The sequence below is a fragment of the Vicugna pacos genome, chromosome 11 (genome assembly GCF_048564905.1).
Source record: "Vicugna pacos chromosome 11, VicPac4, whole genome shotgun sequence".
NCBI lineage: Eukaryota > Metazoa > Chordata > Mammalia > Artiodactyla > Camelidae > Vicugna > Vicugna pacos.
The window spans coordinates 42,825,282-42,846,413 of record NC_132997.1 but is presented as its reverse complement, the minus strand read 5'-3'; the positions used below and the strand labels follow the sequence as shown (position 1 = coordinate 42,846,413).

The following is a 21,132-nucleotide window of genomic DNA, read 5'->3' as shown; positions in this document are numbered from 1 at the left end:
ATCAGGGCTGAAGAATGTCTGGATGTCTTCCAGCAAATAAAAAGATGGTCCAGGAAGAAGGATTCAGTGTAACGGTTCCTGATATTGGGGAAATAGGAAAATAGTTGGAAATGAAATTGTGTGTTTTAGGACACAAGAAGATGGGGCTAGAGAGGTGAAATTCCACATGGCTGTGTCCTTCTTTGCTCTCCTAAGGCATTTGGAGTTATTCCTTTGGGGCTGGGGACCACTGAGGATTTTCAGGTGTAAGGAGAACATGAGTGGATTTCCCTTCTGGAGCATCACTCAGCTTGGATGACAGGCAGGAGGGGGCTCCTTGTGACCTCCAGGTACTGTACTGCTGGTACAGTAACCCATGCTGCTGAACATCATTATTAATCCATATCTGTGAAAAGGAAATCAAAGGAGCTTACGTGCTGCATCATGTATTCATCTTTGACTTTTTAAATAGATGTTTTTTCCCTGAATGTTGCAGTGAGATTGGTGCCAATACTCCAGTTGCTTGAAACCCTGAGCCTAGAATGTCTGCATAACTGGTTCTTCGTCCAGTGTAGAGCACATGCTTATGATTAGTTTTGTATCTGGGAAGCTGATATACACATATAGCTTAATTTTAAAAACGTAAGTGATTTTGATTTTAAAAATATGTGTGTAAGATAATGCTAAAAAAAAAAATGACAGTAATTTAGTCCTGTTAAATATTTACCAGGAACTTGCTTCACATTTGAGATTCCATTTCAGAATTTGGAACATTTGCATTTTAATTACATAATAAAAGAAGAAGTGAAAGAATAATTGGCTTAGCTATTAGCGAATTACAGCTGTAACAAAAAAAAAAGCACAAAACAAAACACACACAGACACAGAAGCTGACATTGGTTTCCATAGAACAGTCACAATAGATGCATGCTGATCAGTTATTTGATGACATTTGGCAAAAATAAAGGGAAAAGGGAATGTTTCTTCCAATCTTTTATGCATGTTTGTTAAAAACTGAAATTAATGAAAGTGAATTTGAGGTATTTGAATGTAAGAGCATTGACCTTTGGCTGTTGACGTGTCCTCCGCTGGGACTTTTCTAGAGTGATTCCAGTTGTTAGAATCTAGTGGGGAAATAAGACAGCTGAATTCAGGGGTTGTCTTAGTCAGTCCGAGCTACTGTAACAGAAGCCAGGGACCTGGTGGCTTATAAACAACAGAAATTTACTTCTCACAGTTCCAGAGGCTGGGGAGTCCAAGATCCAGGTGCCTGTGGGTTCAGTGTCGGCGAGGACTTCCTAGTTCACAGGCGGCAAGTTACTTGCTGCGCCTTCACATGACTGGAGTGGACGAGGGAGCTCTCCAGAGTCACTTAGGGCATAAATGATGTTCACAACCTAATCGCCTCCCAAAGGCCCTACCGCCTAATACCATCACATTGGAGGTTAGGTTTCAATATATGAATTGTGGGGGGACACATTCAGTCTATAAAATGGTCCTCTCCAGCTGCACTTTGTTTTCTTCAGTGCAGTAAGGGTCCATCCTGTCTGTCTAGAGTTCCTAAGGTACGTGGCCATGAGATGGCCTCAGTGTGCAGATCCAGGCCAATGACAGGAGCGGGGGGTGTCCAAATGCACTGCTGATGGCATGTCTCCGTGTGCTTCTCTCTGCAGATACGACAACATATTCCACGGAGCGATCTGAGCACTTCAAACCCTGCCGAGACAAGGACCTTGCCTACTGTCTCAATGATGGCGAGTGCTTTGTGATCGAAACCTTGACCGGATCCCATAAACACTGTCGGTAAGCCACTGTGGCAGCTGGCACTGAGGGCAAGTCCCCAGAGATGCCTGGGCGTGACAGGGGTGCTACACTCCAGGAGTGTACGATGTGATGCGTGCAGTCCAGTGTGTGAATGACAGAATCAACAGCCTTAAAATGGGAAGGAACAAGGCTGCGATCCTTTAGTATTTGAGGAAGTGAAAACTGAATTAAAGTAGACAAGATTTGAGTTTTACTTGATCAAGTAAAGGGAGATCTGCTTTGCTATGGTACCAACTTAACAGGAATAGTCATTTGCTCATGTTAGAAGCCTGGATTTCTGGTGTGGGATTTAGGCACATATGGTCACACTCAAAAACAGTCTCTTCCTGCCCACCTCCAGATTGTGGCATGACAAAGCAAACTGCTCATCTGGGCTCGAGAGCCTCAGTGTTTATTATGAACCAAACCCCAGAGAGTGTAACTGTGTCCAGGGGAAGACTGCATCTTATTTTGATTCTGCCCATTGTTTATTCCTTTCAATAGTGTTAACACTTCTGATGATGAAATACTCTCCAGCAAGATGTTGTAAATGAAATCATAGTCCCGTTGCAGTTTGGGTGGAGAACGACTCGGGGAAAATTCCCGGTGGAGATCAAGAAGTTTATCTAATTGCTAAAAATAAAAACAAGTGGAGACAAATCGTGCACTTGTAGACACTGCAGCTTTAAGGCTCCGTAGAATAATCAAATTAGCATTCCCTAAATATTTCCCACCGAGCTATTATTTCCAGCGCTACCCTGGTAATTTGTTTTCGCTCGCAATCATATATGCTTCAGTGATCGTATATATCCACACCCCTTTCCTTCCCTTTATTTACTCTTCTCATATGACACAGTTATTAAATTAATTATTCTGAATCTTGAAGCATGGAAAATTATGACTTTCTTCTCTCTCTCTCTTGCTGTTATAAAACTTTATTCCATGTTGTGGTATTAAGGTGGCACAGAGAAATGGGTCTTCTAGTCCTGCCTGGCTCCGCAGGCCACCTCAGCCCATGGGAAGGTGAGCTGGCTTTGTGGGCAGTGACACGGGTTTGGAAGAGCTTATCAATGATCGCGGCCGATCTCTGTAAGAGTCAACCTGTATCCCGTGTCAGGACAAGCTGAATTATCATCTTTTTTCACCCTCGACATGATGGCTTTCGTGTGACTCGGGCACCGCCGTTACGTTGACCTCATTTACAAAATTTACAACCCATTTCTGTCCTCTGCGAACCTGATTTGGGGCTGGGGGGAGTGGAAACAGTTTCTCCCCATGTTCTTCTTCTCTTGCTGTATGTATTACATCAGGGCAGACACAGGTAGGAAGCACGCAGGTGACTTGAAGACCTCAAGGGAAAAGCCAAGAATGAGCTACCCTTTCAAAGCACGAAGTGCATCCACGCTCTTATGGGTATTCAGTTACCTGTTAAAATTAACCTCTGCCAATCCAGTGGGGTCATCGTGTGGAGGTGGGCAATGCAATCAAGTAAGCTTGCATTTCTGATTGATGGGTGAAAGGATGAATGAGAAGTCTCCCCAAAGCAGGGTCTTGTGTGATGCTGTTTTACCCCAAGGAAGCCTCGGCTCAGGGCCCACCACTGTATGCCGGCAGGTCTGATTCATCTTTTCCAAAACTGAGAGTGTTGGAAAAAAACAAACAAATTCCTATTCTTTTATTAACAGACAGCCCGACTGTATTCTCAGTTAAGTTCATGGGCGTATGAGTTTGCTACAGCTGCTGTAACAAGCTGCTACAGATTGGCTGGTTTAAACAGCAGAAGTATGTTTTATCACAGTTCTGGAGGCTAGAAGTCTGGGATCGCGGTGTCAGCAGGGTTGTTTCCGTCGAGGGCCATGAGGGAAGGGTCCCTTCCAAGCCGCTCTCCTTGGCTTGTAGATGGCTGTCTTCTCCCTGTGTCTTTTCATTTTCTCTCCTCTGTGTGTGTCTTTATCCAAGTTTCCTTTTCTTAAAAGGACACCAGTCATAGTGAGTTAAAGTCTACTTTAATAACCCTATTTTAACCTGGTTACCTTTATAAAGACTCCTTCTCCAGATATGGTCACATTCCACGTACTGGCCTTTATAAGTTAGCACTTCAATGTATGAGTTATTTGAGAGACATAATCCAGCCTGTGACGGTGGGTCTCAGGTCCAGGAAAAAGTCCTTTTCTTTTGCACATATGTACATGTCTAATTTTTTTTAACATACACAGGCAGAGATGTATCTGTGGTTTGGCTGGAACGATGTCCATGTATAATAATTTTGGGCTTCTGTCTTCATATTTCTTGCATATTTCCGCACAGACAACCTATTATTTAACATGGAGTCACAACATAGCTAATCATGACAAAAGACCAGCCTGAGACAGAACTGGAACTCGAGTAGGTTAATAGATGCCTATAAATCTCCTACTAGTGCATGTGAATAAATCACACGTCTGACGTGTCAGCTATTCATCTCCCAGGCTTGGCTGTGAGGAGAGGGCTTACACGTGTCCCTGCATCAGCCGCTTCTAGGAATTCTGATGTAGTTATTAATAACGTGCCGGTTTTGTACAGCACTCTCTTCAAGTGGTACATTTCATTTCATTCTCCTCCGTCGGACGGAGGTTTATTGAGCATCTCCTATGACTAAGATACCGCTGAATAAACACATACAGAAATGAGCCAGGAATTAAATGGCATTGCACTTTGCAGTGCACTTGGAGTAAGTGAATCATCGCTGGGAAATGAGGAAAACAAGGGAAGCGACTTGTGTGTGACTGGCAGGCTACCGGGGGCATCTTTATGATGCATTACTAACTGGATTATGTTGCAAGTGAAATAAAACCCAGCTTAATGGATCAGAGCAGCAAGATTAAGGGGTGTACCTGAGTCTGGCTCATTAGTTTGCTTTTTATGTGTCTCCAAAGATTAAACATTCAAATCCAAGAGAAATTAAGATTATATATATCTTTGGTATTTTAAAAATACATTGCAATCCAATTATGAACTGAATCAAGATACTTTTTCTAGATTGTGAAAAACTCATCCTACTCTGACACTTTTATGTTTCCTCACCAGGGAAGAATGGTAGCAAAGCTACTTAGCTCCTCCCTGGTAGAGACCCTGAAAGTGTGTGCCCGGAAATGTTAGAACTGCGAGTCTCGGGGTAAGGGAGGTTTCAGGGTTTCCAATTTGTTAGTTTCTCACTTTTTAGTGTATCTTCAGATCTTTCAAAGAACTATTTGTGGTGGGTATGATTATAAATTATAGTGCAAACTAATGAAAAGTTAAAGGGAATACCAAGATTCTAAAGACAATTTGACAGAGGGATTTCAAAGAGCAATAAATACACAGGCAAACTTGGTGCTGCTGAATTTAAAATACAAGTCATAGATCGTTGGCAGACTGATTAGTGAAAACAGAACCTGGTATATTGTGGCACTGAGTGTGGAGTGAGGAGAGACTCGTAAGTCAAAGGAAAAATGAGAGCCTGGCTATTCAGTACATTTGGTTGACTATCAGATAAGACAAATCAAAGTTGGATTTTTCCTTCCTTCTTACATACCAAAAGTTACTCTGAATGAATTCAGAAGTTAATGTGGACAAATAAAGTATTAAAGAAAACAGTACATAAAATGACATATTTGTTTAGGTCAGCCACTGAAACGAACTTTTGAGCAAAAAGCAATGAAAGGAAAAATTAACAGCCTTGATGCAACATTTAAAAAAAATCTGAGTATCAAAAAAAAAAATGTAAGGGGAAATATTGTGCTTTTAATAATAAAGAAACTGGCCAAGTCAGGGAAGGCTAAAAAAATTACAAAAAAAAACAAAAAGAAACAAAATTAAAAGACCGATAAAGTATCAGTACCCTATACAACAAACGTGGCAAAGAATGAACAGTCTGAAGAAATCACATAGATCAATAAAAGTAACACTAAAATTCAGTCTCCAGGAAAATGGGCAAACAAGAGAAGCATCCTCTTCCTTTGAAAAGGAATCCAAATAAACACTAAGTATGAAAGATTCTCAGCCTCGCAAAGCAATGCAAATTAACTGTTTCGTTTGCCTATCATGTATTTAATGATTTTTAAACGCAAATCATTTTTTGAAAGTGCAGTGAGAAAACTTCATCCCATTGACGGAGTGTACTTTGTTAAATGTCTTCTGTGGGTAATGTTTCAGTGTGTTTAAGTATTTTTACATTTTAGCTAAGAGTCCAGCTTAGAGAAATGTATATGTAGATTTATTTTTAAGGATGTTCACCACAAGATTTGTAATAGCAAAACAAAGAAACAAAAATACCTGAATTTAGACATCCATGTAAATTAGAATCTATTTATACCTTGGATGAATTCAACATAGCTAGAATTTTCAAAATGTTTTAAGGATATGAAAACACTCATTATATCATGTTATGTATGAAAATCAGGAGATAAAACTGTGAAGTTGAACATACAATAGCAATCCAATTCTGAAAAAGAACTAAATAAAAAAGCTAATAAATTTACAGCTACTCTATTTTTTGAACCTTACGAGTTTTCCAAGATCTGTACATTGCAGGTGTATTTCATTTATGTAACATCTAGTTAAGGCACCTGACCCCTGCTTCTCATCTTTCCACTAAGAAAGACAGATAGTGTCTTTCTCTGTTAAATCAAGGTCACAATAATTCACTATTATTAGGCTGGTAAGAGAACTTTCAATTAAACCGTTCCAGGTTTAACACTACCAAGTCTATTGGAATGTGTCTGCCCCTTTTGTTAGTAATTCTTTTATGCTCTGTGTAATAATTCTTTTCCATGCTGAATTCATGTGTTTTGAAACATAGAACAAAATTGGATTGAGCAACAGGAAGGTACATCGTACGTAAATGAAGCTCAGTAGAGCAGGAAAGCAAGTCACTAGAAACCCCTTGAATCAAAATATCCTGAACAAAAGCAGGGCATTCTCGAATACGTTTATTCACATGTCATTTCTAGAAATTTTAAGAACTTGAGAAATGGTGCTCTCTGTAACTTATTTCACGAAAGTGCACAAGGTAGCCATTGTAACTGAAAAGACTGCTAGTCATCTGAATGGGCCAAACATGTTTCTGAGACCAAATTCAAGTTAAAAGGGATGTGTCTCTTCTGAATTGAAGTTCGTTAAATGTTGCACCGGCCTTGCTGCAAAAATGGATTTTCAAAACTTTTGGAAAGGATAGCATTTGAGCTGAATTTGACCTGTAGTGATCATTTTGGAAATCTATCAAGCCATTCATTTGAAGATGCTTGAATCACTTGAAATATGAAACTGCTGGAAAGAGGCAAGCAATCCAGTAGCAACCACTGCCCGAGGCAAGGGTTCCATAAAGGGGCTGATGGGCTGTGCAGCGAGCTGGGTGCAGTGCTCGTAGGAGTCGGTGAGTTGTGGGTGGGGAGGCGGCATTTGAAAGGGAAGGAGAGCCCCTGGAGGATGCTTCTCTTCACCGTGTCCGGTTCTGCTTCAGTAGGTTTTGAAATCAAAGCTTCCGTTTTTAAGAGAACTGACTGAGCACCATGAAACGATATCCCTGTGATACACTGTATACAATTATAGGACCATCCCCGTCAGTGCTTTGGTCCGTCGCTTTGGAGGTCCATTAGCTCGTCCATCCTGGGAGGGTCCTCCTTATCAAAAGGTTCCCCAGTAAGTGCTCTGAGAGAGGCCACTAATGATTCCCTGTGGCTGAAGCAAGTCGGAATGGAAATGGAGTTTTGGCACCCGTCCCTGAACTCCATTGACAGGAAAGGATGGAGGCTGAAGTGTCTATAAATCCAAGCCGAGTGGCAGAGGCCCTGCAGAGTGGAACTGAGTAACTGGGGGAAGGGCCTTGGAAGAGTTTTCAAGTGCACGAGAATGTTTGCTGCAGCCCAGACGTAATTTGAGTAATTAGCAATAGCCATGTTCATACCAAGTGGTCTACTGGTCGCCCTTGACAAGGAGAAGTGTGCCGTGTGGTAAACATTTGTCTTCTTCTTCTCTGTGAATGATGTTTGTCAAAATAGTCTCATTAACTCAGAAAGCAAACAGACCAAGAACAACACAGTGAACGTAATTTTGCAACTTCGTGACCCTTAAACTTCTGGTTTAAACTGTCTGCATTTGACCTGAGCTCATGTTCTCAAAGGGCTACTGAAATATCATGCAGAAGACCAGAAAAGCACATTTGATACAGAATAATAACACATCTTCTAGTTTAGTTAATGACCAAAGATTTTTATTTTAATCTTTTCTGACTTGATAGGCAGCTCTCTTTTGATGCATGAGAAACGTTGTTTCTTGAGGTGATTATGATTTGGTTTTTTGTTATGTCAAAGAATTGATATAAATTTGTGTTTTTAAGTAGTTTCCTTCTATGATGTGTGGTGAGAGGTACGTAGGGCAAGGATGGGTGTTCCGATGAAGAGACTTGAGTGAAAAGTTCTGCTTGGCTTTATAGCAGCTGCGCTCGTTTTTGGGCAAGTCATTTAACCAGAAACTTCCATCTTTTATTAAAAAAGAAACAGTGAGACAGATAGACACACACACACACACACACACACACACACACACGCTAATTCCTGCCTCAAAAGGTTGATGTGAGAATTAAAAGCAGCAACATACAAACTCAATGTATAGGAGACACTATGTATCATAGTTATTTCTTCTTCCTCCCTTCTGCTCATATTGAAACCAAACAAAAACCTGTTTGCTGGAATCCGGTGAGAGAGACTGAGTGGGTATCATCTGCCTATTTCATTACGAGGAGACTTAGGTTTAAAAGGGTCGACCTGTGCCGGGGCTGCCCGGTGGGCACTCAGTCTCCCAGACCCACCAGTGGAAGTTAAAGAAAACTGACCCAGAGAATGATGTAAAAGCACAGCAGTACCTGATCACGGGCAAGGACACTTCCCAGAATCAAGGCTATTCAAGCAGCAAACTTAAGGGAAAAGCAGGAAGGAGAGGCCACCGTTTGTTAGGGGAATCCCCCCTATTGACCATTCCTGACTAGCGGAATCTGTGGAAAACTCTCCTCCCCTCTTACTTTTCTAGCATTCAGGCTGAGGACCCTTCATCTGTCTCCTCCACAGCGACCCCTGGACCCTCCTCCCCAGGCACCTGCTTCCTCGGGGCTCAGGGTCCTGTTAGGGTCGGAACAGTCTGGGAGCTCCCACGCAGAGTCAGAATGATGTGACCGCATACACCGCCGTTTAAGTGGAGAAGAGAGGATTTCACCAAGTTTAGTGTTATTTTGTCTTATTTTTGACTGAGGTATAGTCAGTTTACAGTGTGTCAATTTCTGGTGTACAGCATAATATTTCCATCATATACACACATATATTCATTTTCATATTCTTTTTCATTGTGGGTTACTACAAGATACTGAATATAGTTCCCTGTGTTATATAGTATAAATTTATCTTTTATCTATATTTATATATAGTAGTTAATATTTGCAAATCTCAAATTCACAATTTATCCCTTCTTACCCCACTCCCCGCACCCTGGGAGAAACAGACTCACCAAGTTGATTTTAAAAATTAAGAACATTTATCCCTAACTAACCAGTTTAGCTAGTGATGGTCTGTCCATACAGATGTGAGCAAGGGTAACCACGGAAACACAGCCCCCTGTGGTGCAGGCTCCATCAGGCGAGCATTCCAGTGAAACCTTCCCAGATCAGGGCTGTGTTGGCTGGGTGCCCCGCCTGGCCTCCTGGGGCACTGAGGGAACTGGCCACCCTCTTCCGCAGTCTGTCTGTCTGCCACTGGAAGGACTCTGGCTCTTGCCTAAGTTTTAGAGCATGGAGCTGCATTTCACCTTTCTGAGGATGATGTTTCTTTCCAATTAACTGGGGTCTGAGAATCTTTTAAAAAATATAAAAGACGATTTAAGGACCAAATCACATAGTCTGTGCACGTACCAAAATGTCAGCCTTTGTATACTCAGGTAAGTTACGCTCCCCAGACTGAAGAGCGTCAGCCAGTCTAGGTGAAAGAAGTCCGGGGGGGGTGTGCATGGTGATTCCTGTGCGTCAGGCACCCATCGCAGCTCTGCAGGGCGGTGGCAGCGACTGAGGCCAAGGGCATTTCTCAGGTTAGACAGCACTGGGGCCGGGACTCAGACTAGGCAGGCTGACTCCAGGATCTGCACCCTTAACCTCCCCACTGGCGCCTCTCCTTTAAAATTGCTTGAGGTCCAGGAATCCTACAATCCGAACTGCTTAAAAATAAAAACATTTAAACTCTGGCTATCTTTTAAGATATCTCAATATGAAGTAAATCTATACATATGTATGTATAATTATGTGGAAGTGATATATACATATTTAAATTCCCCAACATACAATAATTTGAGTGACCATATGGATTGTCATCCAAATCCAAAAAATCTGAGGTGCAATGGGCAGTTTTAATAATTTCTTCTGTAAAATAAGTGTAAGTATAAAATAAGAATGCCCTGAGCCAGATAGGACCTACGGTTGCCCTAATTTTAATTCAGGCAAAACTCAGTTTCATAGAAAAGCAGACCACCATTTGCTATAATATATACTGTGTTTTTCTTAATATAAATTTCACAATATTGTGCAACCTCTGCATTGGCATTCCCCAAGTCAGCTGAGAGTTCCCTGAGTCACTGGGGACTGGCAGGGTCTGGACAAGAAGGCAGAGCAGGGCCTCTCCGCTGTACCCCAAATCTGGGGAAGTACACGCTGACATTCAATCAGTGTTCTCTTTAGTTACTAATATACTGAGCTTTTATTTGTGAAAACTAAAAAACGTGATGGGAAAGCCAAGACCTCCTTGTGTATAGACGGCGTTGTTTCTGAAGTTTATCTTGAAGCACACCTCTACAACTCTGTGTAATTTTTTTCTTATGATGACAGATATCCTGGTGGGTTTATGAAAATCAGGAAAGCGGCTTGAAGCAAAATCAATCCTGTATACACCCAGGTGCACACACACACACATACATATATGCTATGCTCACTAGGTATTCAGCATCAAAGCAGAGCACTGAGATTCAGTAGCAAACGAGAAAAGAAAAAGGCTCCTTCCTTTACAGCACTCGCTGTTAGTTGGAGCATCAAGAAGTCAACACAGTCTGGTGTCCCAGGAGGGACAAACACCGACAATACCTAAGCAGCAACGCTCACACTTGGGCTGGGAAGGAAATCCTTACCAGATTGGTTAACTTGGAGGAAATGTCTTCATCAAGTATATTTACATACAACACCCCTTGTAAGCGTTTGAAAATGAGAAATTGAAGGTAATATTTTAAAAAGGAACAGGAGAAAGAAATGAAAGCATTCAACATGGCTCAGGGAGTGTTTGGCTTGGAGACCTCATCTTTGAGTGATACAGAATGTGTTTATAGATATATATGTCGTATGTGAGTGGTATAAAATGTATGTTTAGTCCTATCCTGCATACACAAATAGAATGGTGATTTTATACATTATTGCCATCACCCCACCAGTATTTGTTAAGCGTATTCAATGTTCCAGGTCCAATGGAAGTTGGTAGGAATATTGGTAAGGAATATTCTCAGAAAAACTCATAAGGGAAGGGTTGGGAAGGGCATTTTCTAGCTCAATGTGAGAAGTTCTGTGATCCGTATCATCCAGTCTATATGAATTCTATGTGCATAGCTCAGCTCTGCATGGGAGAATCTAAAACCCGAAGGTCCTGGAGCCAGGAAGAGCTTCTGAGAGAAAGTAACATACGAATTTGCACTTGGAAAGCTAAGAGCCTACTCATTTCCTGTTTTGAAGCCTGCCCTTGCTTGCCAACCAAGGCATGGAGAGTTGAGCTGCTGTTGGGGAAGATTCCCTTCAAACCTCAGGCAGGAAATTTCAAAATTATTTTAGATGCAATTAAGAATAATCAGTTTTATATCATAAATTCTTCATGCAACCGGTCACATCTTTTCTGAATTATTTCCTTCAATTATTTCCTCTCTTGTGTCCAGATTGTTCTCAAAAACATAATCAAGGCACAGTGACATTTTTAATTCCATTCCCTCAAACTCTGAATTTTTACGGTGAGTGAAAAGAGCAGACAAGAGTATAGTTTTCCAAACCTAGTGTCACACTGATTAAATTACGGAATCAAGATGCATTTTCTTTATTCATAAGTACTTTGTTTTCTATCTACCTATATGAAACATTTGCAAAGGCTATTTAATAGCCACAATCTAAAAATTAATTTATTAATACCCTAGATATAAGAAATGATTTTCTAGCACTGAAATTTTCCTTACACATTAAACATCCCCATTCAGGGATATCTTGACCATTGATCTTTGTTGAATTATTCAGGGAGAATATAAAGGAGCTACATTTAAAGGTACTTACTGGCGTGTTCAAGATTTTGCAGTTTAGCCTTACATTTTCCCAATTAAAAAGAAGTATTTTTTTCTTCCTCCAGCAGAACTGCTATGAAGCTTACACAAGGTCAAAGCAAAGGAAGGTAACCATACAGGGCATAAACAGTGACACTGAGACGCAGCAGAAACCAGGGACAGCAAAGTGGTAGGGGTTCCTAAAACAGGGCGACTTTCTAGTTTGCCAAAGACTAGTTTCTCATTTAAACACATCATAAATGCAGTTTCAGCTCACATCAGGGAAAGGAGTTATCATTCCAACAGCAGACTTCATTAAGCAAACAGACCCCAGGCTTCGAGGCAGACGGGTGGTGCTCTAAGAGGGGAGGGTGGGGAGACTGAAATTGTGCCAAGAGGCCAGCATGCCCTGAGCCTGGCCTCCCTGGAGTCCTCTGACAGCACATTGATCCCAATGACCCTGTGCGCCTGAAGGGCAGAAATTCAATTAGGGAACTCTCAGCTCTGAGCCTCAGGAAGGAGAGCTGTGCGTGTGGATGGGTGTCTCCAGTGCTGGAGGAAAACCGTTCTCCGGCAGTTATAAAACAGAGGCCAACAATAGGACAACGGAGAGTGAAAAACACTAGGCTGGAAAGAATTGGCAGAAAGGATGAGCTGATAAAGCATCTGTTTTGAATCAGGTCATAATTTCGCTGCGGTTTGGGGTGTTCTTCTGGGCTAATTTGCAGCCACAATTGAAGTCACTTGGAAGCCTTAGTCTCTGTGACAGGGCTTTATTTTCAGCGCTCTGGAAAAGCTCTTTTCTGCCTGGGTTAGCATGTGTGAAAGAAATAATGATTATTTTAATGATATTAAATAGTAGCTTTGATCTCTTCCCCCCACAAGCTAACCAAAACATTATCTGGATGTATGAAATGATTCATTTGGGAACAAAACTTCTGTTTCTGTTATAAGAGTCCCGGTCACCTGCCTGACTCTCCCACTAGGCTGTGCGTTCATCTTTGCTTCTGGAACCTGCCACCTACTCAGTCAAAATAAAAGGTATGAATGAAAAGAACCCTAGACAATACCTGCCACCTGCATTTTGCAGAGGACAAATGGGAGGTGTTGGAAGGGAGACAACATAATTGCTAATAGCCATCACACTTACCAAGTGCCAGGCGGAAGTTTCAAGCCTTTATACATTGCTTCCCGATTGCATGCCTTGGCCTCGTATTAAATCTGCAAAAGGATGTGTATCCTCATTTGATGTCAAGAAGGAACCTTGGAGAGGGAAAGTAGCGTCTGCAGGGACATCCAGCCAGTAGGTGGCAGGATTGAGCACCAAGCTCGGTTCTGTTGAACTCTCGGCCTCTTGATCTTCCAACCTTGTCCAACTTACATTATTGTAAAATCATCGAGGTTGAAGGTTAAAAGTCTGGGTTCTCAGGCTCCTCCTCTGAAGCTTCTGACTCAGGTCTTGAGACGGGACCCTACCATCAATCATGCATTCAGCCGATACCATGATAGAGACAAATTTGGGACACAGTGAATGACACTAGTGTTTCTCAAACTTTGATGAGTGTGTGAGTCCTCTGGGGATTTTGTTCAATTGAAGATTCCTGTAGAGTAGGTCTGGGGTGAGTTGAGATTCTGTATTTCTAATAATGTCCCAGGTGATGCCCATACTGCTGGCCCGTGGGCCATACTTGGAGAAGCGAGGAACCAAATCAGTCCTGGTGCCTAGCACACGATGCGACCCTCTTCCTCATCCCAGGAGCCTTGCCCTAATTCCACCACTACAATACATCCTCCACTCATATGAAAGCTCAGTAGTCATGTCTGAGCAAGATTTCCTGCACGCACATGAGGCTCTTGTGACGCTTCTGGACATGCTTATTAATCTCTACTAGTTACCCTACTTTTTCACATACCTGTCAAATAAGGATGCCTGGGCACCTACAACATGTCTTTGTCCTGTGCCCATCCCATCCACAACGATTTTATAAGCCCATTGCCTCCTCAGGTTCCTGTTCTGTTGGGGGATTTTATATTTCACACCTGCAATTTGTAGACATGAAATAGACAATCCCCAAGGAGCAGCACATTCACGTTGGGAGAAAATGTCCTCTGCAGCATTCAGAGAAACGGACACAGCACTTGTTAAAAGCTGACAACAGTCACGTCTCCCCGGGGATTTACTTCAACCAAGCTAATTCATCTGAGGCTTTAAAAAAAGATACTGTTTTCCAACTAAGAAAGCCATCATGTGTAAACATGACAAAATCCTAAGCAAATTTTACAATGGAAGACTACGTTGTCAAAAGGGTGGCTCTGATTTAGCAAAAATGAGGATGTTCTAAGTCTAGGCTCTGCTGCTTCTTAGCCATGTGACATTCGGTAATATCCTAGCTTCTGTGGACCTTCATTGCTTCATTGTGACACAGTGTGATTGGGGATAATTCCTAGGGTCACTTCCAGTTTTAAAATCGGGTGATGAAACTGAGTGATCTCTTGGATTTTCACCTCTGTCTGTAAATACTAGGCATTCTTCTGAATTTCTATCAAAGAAAAACAGAGGGACTTCGGAAAGATCAACTATTTCCATAGACAACATAGCTGTTCTGTCTTTTGAAGTACAAAAGATGAAAATTCTGAATTAAGAAGGGCATGACTGTCACAGAAAAGGCAGCACTAAAGCAACCCTAGCACTCGTTCGTACCAGTGCTTTCCAGACTGGCGTGTCCAAGTACTCGCCTGGAGAGTTGTTAACTGATTCAGATTCTGATTCAGTTGGTCAAGGGCGATGCTGAAATTCTGCATGTCTAAGAAGCCTCTGGGTGCCATGGTGTTCCTGGTTGTGGACCCAGCTTTGGGTAGCAAAGCTCTAGGTGCCCGTGTGCTTCAACCTTAGCTGCGTAATAGAGTCAGCTAGGGAGATTCGGCATTCACATGCCCAGGCCACACACGGAGCACACGCATCTGGGTTTCTGTAGGTGGCGCTTAGACATCGGTATTTTCAAAGCTGTCCAGGTAACTCCAATGGGCAGCCAACACTGAGGATCACTGATTATTACTGTCGCTGTAAGCCTCCTCCTTGGCTTCCTGATCCCCGGACAACTTTGGCTTTTGTTAAAAAACACTTTTATCACAATGTTGGTAGAATCCAAAACAGCTATTTTATCCTCACTTCTACCATTACCAATAGATCTAACTGACCCTGCCAAGAGGTGACGCTGTGCATCAGACAGAGCGCATTCCAGTCTGTGCCTGTATCCTCAGAATTCTGTGCAAGTCCCTATAAAGCAGGCCGGCGCTGTGTTCTGCTCCCTGTGCCCCAGCACCACCGCCACTTGTGGGCATATTTCCGTATGGCCATATGGGCCTCTGCAGGTGCCACCATCAAGGGGCCTTTGTTGTACCAGCAGTCACCACACCCGCATTTAGCAGAGTGCTCCGTGGAGGAGGCGTGTTTTGAACTTCCTGATTATCCTCCTCTCCCTCTCATCCTCTCTCTCTTCATTCTTTCTCCTTCATCCCGCCTTCCGTACACACTGCCTGAGCGCTCGCTCCCTGCCGAGCCTGTGCTAGGTGCTCTGGTGAACCTTGTGCATAGAGAACTTGGAACTTGGTGGAGAACTCTTGTGCTGCTGCTTTGGATTTGAAACCTAGAAGTGAAAAGTGCTTGGCTCATGGACATTTTCATGGCTCTGGGCCCAGGAATATCTTGCCTGCCTTGGGTAGTTAGGCTTCTGGTTACTAATTTAAAATGTGCAGGCTTACCCCTCATGATGATCTAATGTCTGCATCTTTGATTAATAAACACTTTACATCCTTTATGTGGGTAGGATGTGAATTTGTATTTTATTTTTACTTAACAAATGGATTTTTTGAAGGCAATGGCTAACCGTGAATTAATATTAAGCAAGTGAGTAGCATGTTCATTTTATGTATGTATTTCATTCCTTGGTCTGTAGAAGCTGCCGGCTCATTCTCTATATGGGCAGGCACAGTAAATTGCTTTGTAGCAAACATTCTTTTATTTAAGCAGACTATCTGAGGTTTGCGAATATGGGACAGTGAGACAATCTGGTAAGATGAGGGTTGAAATCGTGTGTGTGTGTGTGTGTGTGTGTGTGTGTGTGTATGTATGTGTGTTCGTTCGGTAGTCATCCCCTCCCCAGACCTCTTGGAAAGCAGAATCCTAGAGAAGAATAAGCACTTCATGTAACAGGGAATTTAAGCCCTTTGAGGAGAGAAGAGATTAAGAACTGGATCATGCTTCTCCAAATTCAAAGTGAAGGGGACCTGTCTGGGCAGAACAGACTGATCTTACTAAGATGCACGGCAGGAAGGGGCACCGAGAGCGCCAAAGGTGGGCTCCAAGGAGAAAGTGGCAGAGGAGAGTGGTGACTCGGGCTCCGTTTGCAGCCTAGAGATGAAGCTGATTTGGTATTGTCACACGGTGGAGGTGGAACATTCTCTCCCGGCTTCTCTACTTGGGGGTTTTGAGTGGGAGTATAAAAAGGTCCTGTAATCTTGGGAAACTGGGCGACTAACCCCACTCATCTTCCCCCCTGGGCTGGGATTTTTGCAAACAAAGCTTCCAGATCTTGTTGGATTGGATCCTTTTGGAGGGTTACCACTTTCCTCAATGTTGCCACCTTGTGGCAAGAAGCTGCAGTAACAACACCCGTAGCTGATAGAGTTTGGACTAAGCAGCAGGGGTTAGGGAAAAGATACGAGAATGAAAGGGAAAATTTCAGGCTTTCAGCCACTAATAGTAGTTGAGTGCTTGAGAACTTTCTATTAACTGTTTATGGAAGATTATTTTGTTGGTTTTTCTGGTTTGTTCAGAACGATCCCTTTAGTTGCAAGGGAGAAACATAATGGAAGGAGGAATTCCCTTGTAGATGTTAAACTTCCTCTAACTTCCCTACCATCAGCCTGGAGGAGCTCTGGAGAGACAGCATCAGCACTGGGAAAACATTATGAGCAACCCCTGTGAAAAACCACTGCGGGAGAGAGAGACGGTTTTAAACTTGCCAGTACGTGCAGTCGAAAGGCTGGAGTGGGAGGCAGCTGGTGTGGCTGGCGGGTAATCCGGGAAGGGAGCTGCTGGACTTTTGTTCTTGATTTTCCCCATCTGTGGCCTGGCCTCCTGTACTGGTGTTCATACCAGGGTGGCTTGAGCTGTAAAGCTGAGGCCACCAATAAAATCGGGGCATGGCACGTGGCTGGGGGACAGGAGGAACACAGGTGAGGACTCATTAGGCAGAGGCAGTCATTCCCTCATCTTTCTTTCTCCAAACCCCCAAGATTGATGGGTCACACTGAAGAGAGTGGTTCTTCCTAAGGATGCTTCCCCATTGGAGGACTGAGGACGAAACTTGGGCCTGAGATATGACTTTGTAGAAGGGACTGAAATTAACTGTGGATACCTGGCACTTGGGATTCTCACTTCGAGTTCATTTACCCCTGTTCTAATTCTTGGAGATCTGCAGGTCTGAGAATGTCTAGACTTTGTCCACCCTTGGGGGAAAATGAGCTTCACATGTCTAATGGGTGACCGAGGAGCAGTGCTATCTTTAAAGAGCATGAGTTAGAGAAAGCCTTTAGACTAAGGAAGGAAGCTGAGACGATGATCTGAAGAAACACTGGTAGTCAGAATTTAAAGACGAAATACCAGGTAGATTTGAAGGAGGTGAACCACAAGATTTATTTGCTAATGAAGGAAGAAAGCTAAGAGGGAAAGAGAAGACTCAAAGGGTCTGACGAATTTCTGGTTTGGGCAGTAGCATTCACTGAACTAGCAGAAACCCAAACCAAAACAAACCAAAACAAACCAACCCATGAGAACAAAAATATCACTTCATCACTTCCTAGCTTTAAGAAGAGGAAAATTCATTTAACTTTTCTCTAGTCAGTTTTCTCATCTGTACAATGGGTGTGATAATAACAGTCCCTGCTCGGTAGAACTGACTTGAGGATTAAATCTGAGCTATCCTGGACTTGCCAGAACACACGGTCCTTTTGCATCTCGAAAAAAATCATCGAACAACCAAGTCATTATTGACGAATCCTTTCCTTTCTTGTGTTAATGCGCTCCGTACCACATGGGTCTGGGGGTGTGTGTGTATGTATAAATATATGAGCTTCCTCTTGAATGTAGTTGAACTAATATTTCCTCTTACATGCCTTTCCACACTGCTCTAATTAGCTTTCTTTTGAGTGGGTTTGAATTCCTGGTAGTGCAATTTATTTTTTCTTCACTGTTCTATTTTATCTGAATATACTTTGATATCCTTAAATGATTAAAAAAAACATTTCGTAAGTTTTGTATTTGTTTTATTTATATTACTTTTATAGAAAGACAAGCCCATTTCATTATATTTATAGAACACAGATTAAAAGGAAAAAAAAGGCACTTGCAGTAACAACCTCCAGGGAGAAGTGCTTTTAATATTTTTGCATGTAGGCTTACAGTCTTGGCTAGAGATGTTCATTTTTATAATATTACGTTTTCTCCTCCACATAAATGGTATTTCTGTTCATTTATTCTAGTGTTTCTGTAATACTTGACAGTTTTATTTATATCCTTATCCATAGTCCTTGTTGAATATTTTAACCTTATTTTTTATTACTTAACTAGTAGTATATGGTAGCCCATTTATATATATATATTTTTAAATGATATAGGGAAGGTACTAAATGTTATATTTTTATCTTATATCTAGATACCTAGTAATTAAACATTTGTGTTGTTACATTTAATTTGAGTTGCCTTTTGCAGGCTCAAAATCATGCAATCTGAAAATAATTCATCTTTAGGCTTTATAGACTTCCATGATTGTTTTCTTATTTTTTAAAATATTATCGTATTGATCCAGCAGTCCAAAGCAATATTAAATGAGATAAACTATCTTTATGTTGTATCAGGGTATTAGGAATTAGTCCATTCATTTTAATGGACAGTGTAATATTTTATTTGGTGTGGATGGAAGTTTACGTGTAGACCTTTTAATCAAAGCCCACCACATGGAGTGCTTTATCCCCATTCGGCTGCCCATGCGGTGTTTTAAACCAATAGTGCCGCCTTTATAGAAGCTCCCTCGTGTTCAGAGGATAAGCTTAATCCTACCGCTTAATTGCAGTCACTAATAATGCACTGGAGACTTTAATTTAATATTCATTAGTGAAATTGGCCTGGCTTAATTTTTTATTAAAGTTCTATTACATTAGATATAGTTTACTTTTATGTCACAGAATACCTTAAAAATGCTCCGTTTATTCCCCAAACTTCAGAGTAGTCTGTGTAGCGGCTGGCTTAAGGCTGCCTTGTGTTTTAAATGAAGTCACTAATAAGTGAAAGGACCACGGTCCCTTTCGGTAGCACAGTGTCGTGAAAACTTATCCAGTCTTGTCGCTGTCTTTCTCTCTTCTAAAACTCAGGAGATTGTTGTCCATTTATTTCACTATTTTATCATATAATTGAAATATACTTCTATTTCTCTCGTCTCTAAATGTTTAAGTTTTTTCCCAATTGAGTGAGTTTCCCAGGCCATAAATATATTCTTAGAATTTCAATGAATGTTAGCTGTATTTATTTGCTTATTCAAAGTACTTATGTTTTTTTTCTTTTTAAAAACATGTTCTTTGACCTCATTTTTGTATAGTTTTGGTCAAAATAGTTAAAAGCCTTATTTTCTTTCTCTTTCTAGTAATAAAAGTACTTCCCACCATGCCTTTTTTTTTTTTTTTGGTGAGTTACATGTCATATTTTTTAAATAGGATATTACTGTGCCTCTGGTTTCCTCTTTGACCTAATTGTTATTTGGTAAAAAGATTAAAAATATAAAATAAGAGAATATTGTTCAAAATTATGTTTCAGAAGTTTGTCACTGTTGCCTGAGACAGTGATCTATAAACACGCAGACCATATTTACACATCTAAATGGTTAAATATCCTGATTTTGGAATGAGTAAGGATTTTCATCAGGGGCAGATAAATAGCATTTTTTTCTAAGTTTTTCATTAAAAAGGCAATTTATGAACTCAAAGATGCAACACTCAAAATCTTTCTATTTAATTACCCTGGTTAATGACAGTGTTCACATCCTTTATGCCTTTATTTTTACCAGTCGGATGTGTTTATGATCATTTATCTCTCCTGTATTTAAAAAATGAGTTTACGGCAAAGCTGAACATTCATCTGCTACTCATTCCAAATAAAACCTTTTTGACATTGTTAATTTTGAATATAATTTTATCACTATAAGCTGCCACCATTAATTTACTCAACACCTTAATTCTATTATATTAATATTGACAGGCTTATTTAATTTTATCCATATTTGGTCTTTTCCCCACCATTTCTGGTTTTTAGGTTTTTCTTTATACATGACTCATAGTGGAATTCTGTTTTGTTTTAATAAACTTTGTGTCTATTTAGGTGTATTCTGTGTGCTTCTCACACCTATTTTCTTCTCAGTCAATCAAGACCATCAGTAATAATGATGTTCTAATAATAGTTTCTCTTGGGGAAAAGATATAAAAAATAATTCTGGAATAAGGACATTGTGGCTACTACTGAAGTGAATGGAATGAGATTCACTGATAGGCAACATCTCAGAAACCAGATGGACGAAGCTTCTTCCCCTTTTCCAAAACACTGCTCAGAGCTTCCCCCTGTCACTGGAGCTGAGTCATACTAAGCATAATTAAAATGGAGAGAATTCATACAAAGAAGGAGGGGCAATGTTTCATAGGCAAGTAAATCATAATACTTCACTACTAATGGAGATCGTAGCTCTAAAGTTTAAGTTGATAGGATTTGAAGATACAAAGATAAATTTTAAAACGCTTAATGAGATGTGTTTTATAAAGTGAATTGTCCTAATGGAAATGGTAAAGATGTAAGAGCTGTAGGTAAAAAAGAAGGAAAGGAAGAAAGAAGGGAGGAGGAGAGGGAGGAAGGAAGGAAGGAAAAAAAAGGAAAAGAGAAAGAAAAAACAAAAATTATGTTCTGTATATTAA

At 41.1% G+C, this 21,132-nt stretch overlaps 1 protein-coding gene across 13 annotated transcripts in view; it reads left to right on the top strand.

Moving 5' to 3' along the window:
- The window catches only part of NRG3 (neuregulin 3), a 940,531-nt gene that overhangs the window by 417,825 nt on the left and 501,574 nt on the right, over positions 1-21,132 (top strand). For all 13 annotated transcript variants that reach the window (XM_072971203.1, XM_072971197.1, XM_072971194.1 and 10 more), the window contains exon 2: positions 1,653-1,782. In XM_072971203.1, the coding sequence (XP_072827304.1) occupies positions 1,653-1,782 (130 nt within the window). The remainder of the gene's footprint in view (positions 1-1,652; positions 1,783-21,132) is intronic.